General features: G+C 52.0%; 1 protein-coding gene across 2 annotated transcripts in view; it reads right to left on the minus strand.

Moving 5' to 3' along the window:
- SLC39A11 (solute carrier family 39 member 11) overlaps positions 1-12,286 on the minus strand; it is a 66,635-nt gene that overhangs the window by 2,364 nt on the left and 51,985 nt on the right. For both annotated transcript variants that reach the window (XM_072352307.1, XM_072352308.1), the window contains exons 7-8: positions 11,004-11,073; positions 441-539 (exon numbers count right to left, since the gene is read on the minus strand). In XM_072352307.1, coding sequence (XP_072208408.1) covers positions 441-539; positions 11,004-11,073 — 169 coding nt within the window. The remainder of the gene's footprint in view (positions 1-440; positions 540-11,003; positions 11,074-12,286) is intronic.

Below are 12,286 nucleotides of genomic sequence, written 5' to 3' on the forward strand. Positions count from 1 at the left end.
CCCCGCTCTGAGCTCAGGGCACTGGGGCAGCACCCACTGCAGGAGGTTGGAAAACAGCCCCAGGCTCAGCAGTGGGCAGTGCTGGCTGCAGGAGCTGCTGGTCTAAAGCACAGCTCCAGCAAAACTCTGCTGGCTGAGGATTTCATAGAGACCACAGCATGTAGCCCTTGGCCAACACAAGTCCACCCCAAAGGCAGCCCAATAGAATCACAGAAGAGAACCAACGAATCATTAAGGTTAGAAAAGACCTCCAAGGTCACCAAGTCTCATCCCATCACCGTGTCCATTAAACCACGTCCTTCAGGACCGCAACTCTAGGGATGGTGACCCCACCACTGCCCTGGGCAGGCAATGCAAATGGGTTCAGGGCAGCAAGTCACGGGCACCTGCTTATAGGATCTGTAGGTCAGGGGTCCCTGCTCTGGCAGAGCTTTGCTTACCAGAATGCTTTCCACGTGGAGAATCCTGCACCACGCAAAGGCAGGCTGACAGCAAGGCCTTCAGGGAAGTTCTGAATGCCAATCCCAATAGCTAAGTTCCTACAAAGAGAGAAGATGATTTAAATATCTATATCTGTATTGGGTGGAAAGGACAGGCTGGGAAAGAGAATAAGAGAGAGGGAAAGGAGAAAGAGAGAATTGGTCTGTCCATTGGTAAAGTAATGCAGGAGAAGGCAGACTGCTGTGAGGACCATTTCTTCAGGCACAAAAGATGAAAAACTTGATAAAAGCGGGTTATAACAGGAAGGCAGGATGAACTTGAGCTGCTCCAATTAAAGCCCTATATCCCCAGTGGCAGAAAACATGGCTCTCTTAGAGCTTAAAGCTCAAGGACAGGCAGGAGAGGTTTGGAAGGATGTTCAAGGGTAGGGAACCGGGTGAGGTTTCTCCTCTTTCCACCTCCCCTCCAGTATTCAGCCCCAGATGCGTGCTGGCTGTCAGCACAGCATCCATCCCCAGAGCACCCCACAAGTCCCCAAGCCAGGACCTTCTCCAACCAACTCAACCACTCATCCAACATGGAAGCAGCTGATGGCCAAGAAACAAAAGATTTGCACTTTGTAGGGTCCGTCTGATCTCATCTGTAGCTGCACCCCTGAGCCCCTCCACCAGGCACCTCATTAAGCTCCCCACTACCACCGCAGCAGTGTGCACACATCTGCATGTCCCAAGGATTACTGGGACTCCCAGCTCTGCAGGCAGAGTCGGGGCTTCTTTGGCCAACAGCTGAAAGCTCCCTTTAAACACTTGTTTCCTATTAGTAAAATAAGACTGGTGAGAAAAATCTCTCCGGGTTGTTTAAACTTCAACCATGGTTTACAGAAGAGGGGAGGGGAAGGGGGGGAGAGGCTGTGGGTTTCCCTAACCAGGACAGGCTATTACAATCAAAAACATTATTCAAGGGAAAGAGAGAGAGAACGGAGGGGGAAAAACATCCCTTTTAGAAAACACTGGAGCCGCTGTCTGTGTGCTGGGTTTTTTTTCCTCCTTCCCTCGCCTTTGCACAAAGCAGCTATTACTAGCCCCAACCACAACAAATTAATGGGGTGGGAGAGGGAAGTGTGAATGGAGGGGTCTGTACGGGAAGCAGCAGCTCGCTCCCCCCTCGCTGACCCCTCACTGCAGGGCTGCCCAGGAACAGAGGCAGCCCGGAGGGGCACAGGGAAGGGGATTTAAGCAGGGAGAGACCCAGCAGGAGAAGCCCGGATGGGTGGGCTGGCCCCTGCCCTTTCCCTGCCCTCTGCCCCTATAGCAAACCCTTCAGGGCTCCCCTGGAGGGGGAGGCAGCAGCAGCGTGTCCCCCTTTTCAGGTCAGGTTTTGGGTTTGGGTATTCCAAGGACGTAGGTGCAAGCATCACGCTGGCATCAGGCTCAAGTACACTGCAGAGCCCCAGCACCCTGGAACGTGGCATAAGGAAAGGGTCTCAGCTATAGGGTGGCATTACCCATCTGCCATCTCATGGCCTCAGGTCCTCCCTCCAAAGGGCTCTCACTTGCTGAAACCACTCTCCATGACCCAATGGGGCCACTCAGTGCTTCCTATCATGCAGCTCTGCCTGAGCACCATTCGGATCCAGCATCTCAGCAGAATCAGAATGAGTCCTGGGTGAACATAGAGGCTGGGAACACTCCAACCTCCCTGTCCATCCTGCCTTGGCTCCCTGCATATGGATGATGCCCAGGTGCTCAGGCAGAGAACACTGAGCTCTGATGCCCAAATTGGGAACAAAATGGTCCCAGGAGATGTTCCTCCTCCCTTGGCTGCCAACTTGTGCACATCTCACACCTCAGTGTCGAGCTGATGGCACTGAGGTCGGTCAGAAAGCAACCAAATCACATAAAGCTGCATTGTGCACCAGGAAAACAAAGGCTTCCTTATTACGGAAATAGGTGGGGATTCTTGGAAGGCTTCCCCCTGCTGCAAAGAAACACATTGTAAAACAGATGCACAAAGACAGCGTGGAGCGGGCTGACACAAGGACTGCGAGACACAGATGGGGTAGAACAGAATCACAGTATAACCCGAGCTGGAAGAGACACAGATCAATGAATGCAACTCGTACAAAATGGTATGGCCAAGGGGGAAACATTCAGAGACACTGGGATCTACATTGGGGAAGGCTGTTAATAACTGCAAAGTGCTAAAAGCACAGCCCATGTTGTCCAATGGATCACCCACATCCACCCGAAAGACATTAGGATAAGCTTCAGGTCAAACCTAATGTACAGATAGACAGAGATATACAGAAAGAGGAATAACATCCTTTCCCAGCATTCAACCTCAGCTTTCCCATCTGTAAAATGGGCACAACACAGTGCTGTGCTCCGGCACCTTTTCCACCTGGTCACACCACGAGTCCCATGGAAGGGTCCACATTGCATAGAGGTGATCATTCCTATAGCATTCCAAAGCAGAAGAGGTGAAGCTGTGGCTGAGCCCCAGCAGGGGAGCACCAGCACCCCAGGAGCGCTCCCCAGCTCACTGCCAACCGCCGCGGCATCACGCTGGGAGACTCCAAGTTCACTTTGAGAAAAAAGTTGGCATCTCTGCATATTTGCAAGGTCAAGGCACAGAAAGCCTTCTATAAGCCTAAACCCTTGTTTTCAAGGGCCTATTCTTTTACAAACTGATTATGAAAGCAGGCTACATATTCTTAACAAGCCCCTTTTCACTACGGCTTTCAATTCCCTCCAGTGTATAATGTGCATGTGTATTCTTGCATGGCAGGCCCTTACATACTGTTTTGATTGTTATCGTCTTGCCATGAAAGGGCCGATTGTTTTGGGTTCCCAAGATTACATCATGGCTTCCCACTCGGGCTGCCTGGCGAGGTGTTTGATCAGGGCTCGCAGGTGGGAAGGAGCCCTGCGGTGAGCGCGGGGCCCTGAGCGTTTCCCCATACCTGCCCTACCTGTTCAGTGCAGCTGCCTCGGCACGCCAAGCTCCGCGCAGCACTGACGGTGCCTCTCACGCGAGGTTGGGCTGTGGGGTGCTCCCATCCTGAGAGCAGCTGTCCTCCCTGCAGCAACGAGCGGGCTGGGAGCAGGCATAGGGAGAAGGTGGGGGTTTCATGGGACAGAAAGGTGAAATAAAACAAGCGCCTCGTCAATAAGGGTTGGAAGGGACCTCTGGAGGTCATCAAGTCTGAGTCAAGTCCATTAGGAAGCCAACAGCCAGGCTCCCATCCAACCTCTGCAAAGAGCGAAGGCTTTCCAAGTGGCATCTGTAAAACTGGAAGGAAGCAAAAGGCACAAGGGAAAGAAAGAACGTGGGGCACCAAGCAGTGGGAAAGACGCAGAGCTCAGAGCCGCATGAATGAACATTTTAAGCCAAGACCACAAGTCTAAAAGTAGCAAATGCCCAGCTGCAGGGCTTCCAGCAGCCCAAACGTGCATCTCTGAGCAGCGGTGGCACAGCCTGGCTGCTCCATGCCTCTCTTGGTGCTGCTTTTTGTCACCACCCCAAATCCGCCTGCCCCGCTGCGCATAGCGTGCCTTGCGGTCTGCGTCCCATCTGCTCACCTGGCCCCCTGCCAGCCTTAAATATATACAGCCCTGGGTCCACACGCAGTAAACATTTACAATTTTAGGAAATTTTACCTTTAATTTATCCCAAAGGCACATGAGCAAAGTTGAACGTCATAAAACCTGCTCTCTCCTCTGCCCGCAGCAACCGGGACGTGAACTTCAGCCGGAGAGCACAAAACCCCCCCCAGCTCTCACAGCACTTTGCCATCGCTTCCAAGCAAAGGGAGGAGGCAGGTGAAGGAACATGGGCTGTGGGGAGAGTGGGTTAAAACTCCATATTCTTATCTGCCCTATTACTTCTAGAACTGTTTTGACTTTCTCGATCAGCTTCATGCATGGGGTAAAAGTCCGCATCTCCCCCTGCCCACAGAGCACAATGCTGAGTTTCACCCCTCTGCTCTCACTGCAGGCCCCACGTTCTAACTTCAACGTGAACAATCTGTTCCCAATGCTGTTCTGCTCTAAAACAGTCCTTCAAGACAGAAGGAAAAGTGAGAAAAAGGAAATTCAGCCCCAAGAAGGGCAGAGGGAAGCTTGGGGCAGGCAGTCCTATGACAGCACCAGGGGATGCTCCATTCTATGATCACTCTGCGGAATGAAACCTTTGCAGAGAGGACCCAGAGCAAAGAAAAGCACCTGCACCCCTGGATGCACAACAACCCCAAAACTGCAGAGATGCACAAGGACAGCCTCACTGCAAGCGATGCTCTGAGCACAGCACTGAGCCCACTGCTTCTTTTCGCTGCACCCAGATCTGAATGTCTACATATTCATATAGGCACGCCCATAAATAATGTGATTTTAATGACGTGGCCGCATTGATTGTGGGTAGGGCTCGAGCTGGAGGCAGATACAGAACCTTATAAAGGTTATTAAAATATTCTTTAGAAATTAAACACACAGACAGGCTGGGTGGTCTAAAAGCAGGGCTGGGATCACAGCCCACCTATAAACCCCAATATAAGCTGCCCGTTAACATTTACAGCTTCACCCAAAACACCAGCCTTCTCCCTTTGTATGACTCTACAACACAAGCACGTTTCACATAGAAAATTACCTTACAGGAGAGTGATAGGATGAGAGGAGATGGCCTGAAGTTGCACCAGGGGGACATTCATGTTGGATACAGGAGAAGCTTCTTGAAAGAGGGGTTGAGCACTGGTATAGATATCCAGGGAGTGGTAAGGTCACCATCCCTGGAGGTGCTCCAGAACTGCAGGGATGTGGAACTGAGGGATGTTGTTATGGGCATGGTGGGACGGGTTGGGGATCTTGGAGGTCTTTTCCAGCCTTAATGATTCTCTGATTCCACAGATAGATGCACACGTGTGCTGGTACTTTCCTTGTTGTCTCTTGGACAACTGAAGTGACATCCCCAAAGAGCCAATGGATGGACACACCATCTCCATGGGACTCAAGGTAGATCCCAGGGGTGATGGACCCAAGGGTGCCCCAATGGGCTGGGGGGGGCTGTAAGTGATTGCCATGCACTGCACGCTGCTGGGGACCAGTGCCAGTAGTTCAGAGTAGAATGAAATGCACAGAAATGGTTTCTCCCTTCCCTGTCCTGCAACATCGCTGCTAAAATGTGCCTGGAAAGAAGTGTGAAAAAGCACCAGAGCGGAGCCTTTATGCAGCCCCAGACCTGGAACTAAACAATTTACTAACAGATGTAGCTATAAAAAGCCCCATTATCACATCTTGTACGGTAACAATGTCTTCATTCAAACTGCTTCCCCTCCTCGGAAGGTTTATTTTCAATCCATGCTGCTACAGGGCTATGGTGCAGAGCCAGCCCCTCGCTCAAAGTGAGCCTTGTTCAGCCTTATCTTGATAAGATAAATAGGGATAATGGCTTTTTCTTTCTCTGCTCTTTTATTTACCTTCTTTCTTTTATTTTAATGGGAGCTGCAGTGCAAGTCAAAGCTGGTGTGCAGAGACCCACAAGGGATGGGACAGGAAACCATTTCCCTGTGTCCTGTCACAACAGACCCCACTCCAGAGGTCTCTGCTCCCTGCTGCACCTCTCCTCATCACAGACAGAGCAGCAAGGCACAGGAAGACCCCACGTTTACCCTCCTGGCACTGCAACAAGCTGGGAAGCAGAAGGATGCGTTCAGTGCAAGCTGCCTTGGGCCACGTGCACCAAATGGCAGAGCATCCATGCCTCCATCCACACACTGCTATGCCCAGCGCCTTCCCAGCACCACTCAAGGAGTTGAGCAGAAGCCCTGAGATTAATTAATGAGCCATGATGAGAAACACAGCACCCAAGGAGCAAAAACCAACCCGCAAAGCCAGGCATTCAGAGCATGGGGAAAACATTCAGCACCCAGAAAGGAGAAGCTCCCAGCTCAGTAACCATAACATATACCTCCAGGACAGGTTAATTAAGAGGTGCTTAATAAGCATCTTGCAGCAGCTTTGTTTTGTAACCAGAGGCTGCACTGCAGGAAGGAGCAATGGCTGAGGAACACACAGAGCTCAGGGCATGGAATTCCCCTCCAGCCCCACCACGCAGCAGGAGGAGGCGTTTTCACTCAGTGCTCCCATGCACATCCCTGGATCTAATAAAGGAGAAAGGATTCAGCCTCCACATCTCCATCCCACCTGAGCCACGTTGGCTCCTCTGTGACCTATTCATAGCAAAGAGACAAAGCTGGCGTGTGCAAATGGGAGAGACGAGCCCAGCGCGACTTCTGCTGCCTCACACCACAATGATTCCCATTCATTCCAAGAAAACACAGCGTAAAAGTTTTGCCTGGTTTCAATCCCTGTGCATTAATCAAGCCTCAGCCTATTTCTTTCTCTTTTCCAGCAGCGTGGGAGGCACAGGCTGTCCCATGAAATAATATTTTCCAAGCCATCGTCAAAGTCCGCCCGTCAACCCGAAGCCTCTTTCTGTCTCAGCAGAGCTGGACAGGAAACAATCTGTGGGCACAACAGGGCCAGCACTCCACGCACAGGGCTGTGAATGGGGGCCATTGTGTTGCAGTGAGGAACCCTCCCCAGCACCAGCAGGGAAACAGATCTGTTTGCCTCTCTGCCACACACACACACATACACACGTTGCAGCTGAACAGGAGCCTTCATTCAGCGTGGGGCAGGTGTTCTATTGGGACCTGCTGTCTGCACCATGCACGACTCAATACTGCACATCATTTCTCTAACTTTTAGGCCTTATTTAAATTTCTGCATTTTGCTTTGTATCGCTTTCGCTCCTTTCAACCTTCTGTTGCACCTAAAAGAGCAGCTCCTGCTCTGTGTTTTGCCAGGGAGAGACACCCAGCTGGGTCAAAGCTTCCCTGAGAGCTGTGCAAAGGCACCAAGCATGCCCAGTGCTGCTGTGAGCAGGCGACGGGAGTAGGGATATTACAACCTAGTGCCAGGTGGGAGAGGAGCAGTGGGGGATGGGGACAGGGATGGGGGACAGGGATGGGGGACAGGGATGGGGGACAGGGATGGGGGACAGGGATGGGGGACAGGGATGGGGGACAGGGATGGGGGACAGGGATGGGGGACAGGGATGGGGGACAGGGATGGGGGACAGGGATGGGGGACAGGGATGGGGGACAGGGATGACTCTTTGTTGGTGCTCAACCTGGGATCTCCTCGTTCTGCTGCATACCAGCCAGCAGGAACAGCTGCTTCCCACCTCTGCAACAGGGCAGATTTAAAAAGCAGCACTGTACGCTCCTGCACTTTTCTCCCCTAAAAGCATGCAAAATCCCACCTATGTGCAGGCCAAGCCCACCGTGCTGACAATTCCCACTTCTCTGCCTCAACCAGGCACCAGCCAGGCATCACTGCCCTCAGCTGGATGAAGGACACACACATCACTGTGACTCTGACATGAAACAATCCCTCTGTCATACGCTCACCTTGCTGCAGAGCACTGAAAAAAACCACCATGGTGAAGTTCTCTCTTTTTTCTTAAAGAAAAGAAAAAAAGAAACCCAACTTTATTTTCTGGCACCAACTATCCCTTGTGACTGGACTTAGCCATGGGCTGTGACAAAGGCTGTGACAAAGGCTGCTTTCTTACCATGTTTATGCACTGTCAGAATTGCACAGGCAGTTCTGTCCCCAGCATTTCCTAGTGGCTCCAGGCTTGGTTTTCCATCCTTAATAATAATCTTTCAGCATGCTTTTAAAATTCTGGACAAGAATGACAATAGAATAACACCAGGGCTGCAAGATGAATCACCCAGAGGTTACACCCACAGCGTCTGTAACACACAGGGATGTGGAGAGAGAGCCCAATCAAGCTGCACTTGAGGGACGTAGGGACAGGGATGGAGGATGTGGGGATGGGCAATGGGACAAAGGAACAGGGAAAGGGATGTGGGGACAGGGAGTGAGATGAAGGGACAGGAATGTGGTGCATTTCATGTGGGCAACATCTTCTTGGGCTCCCATCCCTGTCATTACTGCAAGCAAAACCCCCATGAGATGGGGGGGGTTGAGTCTCTCAGGGTCCACAGGCTCGAAGAAAAAACTGACAGCCATTTCAGTGGGGGTTTTTTCTCCTCCAAAAGCCACAGAGGGCAGCTCCAGCCCCCATCTGGTTCCTTTTAAACCCGCTACACAAAGCTGAGGGAGTTTGGTCAAACTATTTCTTTTTCCTCCTCCCTGCATGCAATCACTGCAAGCAGCGGGACACAGCCATCCTGCTCCCAGCACTGTGCTGAGCAGCTCCATGGGGCCTGGCTGCCCAATGGCAAGCAGAGGGTTGCAACACAGAGGGACCTGGCACTGATGGGCTCAAACTGCTCCCCTGCTCTCCAAATTCACAGCAGGCTCCTTTGTATCCTGAGCCCTCTCTGGAGTGCAGCACAACGCACACGAGATCTTGAACTGGGTGAGCAATCCCTGCCCGACATCAGAAGGAAAAAAGCTGCTCAGCTGTTGAGATCTCTGCTGTTTGTGCATGGTGGCATCGACAGCAGAGCCTCCTCCGAGCCGGGCCGGGCAGCAGGAGCGGGATGCGCACACCCGGGGGCAGCAGAGGAGCGCGGAGCCGCGCACCGGGAGATGCGGGGCCGGAGAGGGGTGATGGGGAGCGGCACCCAGGGGACCCCAATGTACCGACCGGAGCACAGCAGCAGCCAGCACGGCCCGGCCTCCTCCTGCCGCCCTCTGCAGGGCAGCTGGGGCTTTCCCTGTTTTCCTCTCTGCCGATACCCACTTCCTATACGCAAAGCTGGAAACAGCTCTTTGGGACGGAGCTTCCCAGGGCTCTACAGTGAGCTCCTGCACAGGTCTCAGTCCGCTGCGGGAAGCGAAACGCATCGATCTCGGTGCCAGCAGCTGGCAGATAGATATGTGCACGGGTCAGCAGGTCCTGCAAGCACCCACCCGCACGCAATGCAGCCCCAGGTGTTCATATCAGGGTGTGGGAGCCATCAGAAGCATTATCACACAATTCAGTTTGGAGCTGCTCAATCAGCTCACATCACGGTGGGAATACACACAGTCACAGCCCGGGGATAAGGGGGTAAACTGAGTCATGCTGCTGTTCCATTGAAATGCTATTTTCAAATCACAGAGACGGAGGAGATCGTAGCTGTCACATCCCCAAAGCGCTGGGGTTGACCCAGAGCAATTTTCCCTTCAAATGCGTCAAAAGATTTAACGCTATTTCATCACCTTAACTCAAACCCAATATAGAAACTTCTCCACTACTACTTTTCTAACACAAAGGGCTCCTGCAAAGCACCCCTGTGAAAGCTGCACCCATCTTCTCCTCTCCCCAAGAGCTCCCCAACAGCAGCAGCAGCAGTTTCCATTCCCAATACTGCATCCCTTCCCCATGCCCAGCACAGCCCTGCTTCGCTCTGGCCCTGCAGAGCAGACAGGAGTTGCCTGTCCTCCCCAGAGATGCTGTGTGGGAAGGAATTGGCAACAGCACAGCATTTCACTCCTGGATATTCCCAACCATTTCCACGGGGCAGCGGCCACACGAAGAGCTTTTTGTTCTGCCCGCAGATGACAACGATAGACAGATTGATGGCAACGAAGTCATTTTGTCTCCTTCTGCAGCTGACAACATTTGCATTGGTATTTCCCTGGTGCAGACTCCACCTTTTATCTAACATGATTAATGCCATTGTAAATACAGAGAAAGAAGCAGCTGCTTCTGGTTTCTCAGCTTTTACTGAGCAGCTGACACAAAAAAAAAACCAAACCACACATCCTTTTGTAAGAGAATCCCTGGAGTCTCTGCAGGCTTTATGAAGAGCCTTTTATTGCAAAAGGCTGGAGAAAAGGAGTTTATAGCTGCTTTATCGTGCTGTGCTCGCCACAAATCTGGATTGTATCTGCTGCAACCCGAGTGCCCAGGGCAGAGCAGTGAGAGTGAGCCCTTGGCTGCAGGGAAGGTGACATGGGTGTCATGAAAGCTGCATGACATGGGCATCACTCAAGCCCATAGCAGATCCAGGCATACAGCCTGTGGGCTGCATGCAGCTCTCAGCTGAGATGCAGTGTGCCACCTGGAAGGGCTGAGAAGGGCACTGCAAAGCCTGAACGTGCTGTGTTCTCTTTATAACACCATTGTTATAAGTGGGTCTGGTGATCAAAAGGTAAAATTCAGGTATACGATTCAAACAAAAATACAAGCATTTGGAGAGAGCACATTGAGCACCGCAGATGCACTTCTGCTGCTGCTTTGCAAAGCCCCTGTGCTGTGCTGGGGGCAGTGATGATGTCCCTCAGTCACTGCTGGCAAGAACTGAGCCACCACTATCCCATCCCACCACTGCACCAGGCACAGCGCAGCTCCTGCAGCCCAGTAGTGCTGGGACAGAACAGCTTTAGGAACCAACATCACCAACAGAAGCTTTTTTTCTACCTGACAAGCACGTTGCCTTGAAACACCTGACAGCAATGGTGCATGCCCAGCCTGGGACAAGGGACAAACTGTGGCAGGGAGAGGTGCCCCAAACCCTGCAGCAGCACCGCGCTCTGCCTTACCTGGCACTCTGGAAGGTGGCAGATGCTGATTTTCCAATAGCCCCGAATCCAACTCCCACTGCCAGCCCCTCTGCAAGGAGAAGGAGAGAGAATTAAGGTCAGACCCTACAGCAGCCATGGGGCTGCCCCTTGTTTGGCACACCCACATTAGTGTGGCTGCAGATTGGGGTGTTGCCTTTCTTGTTTTAACCTTAATTCTGTGCAAATCTGTACAAGGAGAGCAAGGGGTGCCACTGAGCAGCACTGGGTGCAGAGATGCTGCCTGCCATGGCTCCCTGCTCTAAGTCCAATGCACTGCAGCCAAACATAGGGAGACTTCAACGCCTGTAATAATCATGAGAGTGGAAAGGGCAACAACACTTAGCAACTTCAATGTGACTCTGAGCACAGCAGCAGTGCTGGTTTGCAGCCTGATGCCAGTTCACATTCTGCAGCCTACGAGGAGGCAGTTCCCCAGCCAGGCTGTGTGAGCCATGCAGGGATGCAGGAGACCACTCAGAAGGCATTCAAACAGATGGAAGGTGTCACACGGCGCGTGCCTGTGAGGATGAGGTCTCAGAGGAACAGAACCGTGTGTGTTTGTGGCCCCTTGGATTTCCAGTTGCCTTGGAAACACACGATACGAAGCAGCACTGATTTACTATCAGCATGGCGTCCCCTGTTCCAGGCTGAGCGTGTAGAAGTTGAAACACACCACAAAGAAAACCCAGAGCCTTGATCCGAGTTTTGGTTCAGGGTGGAGACAGCGAAAACGACATCGGGAATCAATCTTACATACAGAGTGAGGAAACTCCTCACCATTCCTAAGATAAAAGTGCAAGGCAGTGGTGCAAGCCCTGGTGCAAAGCCCTCATGCAAAGTCCCCATATAAAGCACTCGTGCAAAGCCCTCCTGCAAAACCCACATGCCAAGTCCCCAGGCAAAGCCCTTGTGCAAAGTCCCCATGCAAAGCTCTCATGCTGCCCAACAGCATCCATGGGGAGAGGGGAAGGAGCTCTGTCAATGCATTCATGTTGATGCTGAGTGTGATGAGGGCACGACAGAGCTCTGCACAAAAGGCTCTGGCTCCGCTCCTCTGAAAGGTCTCCTTTTATGTGCAACTCACCCAGAGATCAGCATTCAAAGGGTAAAAGTGCCCATTTGTGCAAACAACAAAAAGAGTTCGGGCAGGGGAAACAACAGGCAGGTTTTCCCCGCTGTAAAGCAAATCACATGCAATAAGAAACTCAGCAGCACAACTAATGGAAGTACAAATTATGGATACATGGGAACAAATTATAGGA

The sequence above is a fragment of the Excalfactoria chinensis genome, chromosome 17 (genome assembly GCF_039878825.1).
Source record: "Excalfactoria chinensis isolate bCotChi1 chromosome 17, bCotChi1.hap2, whole genome shotgun sequence".
NCBI lineage: Eukaryota > Metazoa > Chordata > Aves > Galliformes > Phasianidae > Excalfactoria > Excalfactoria chinensis.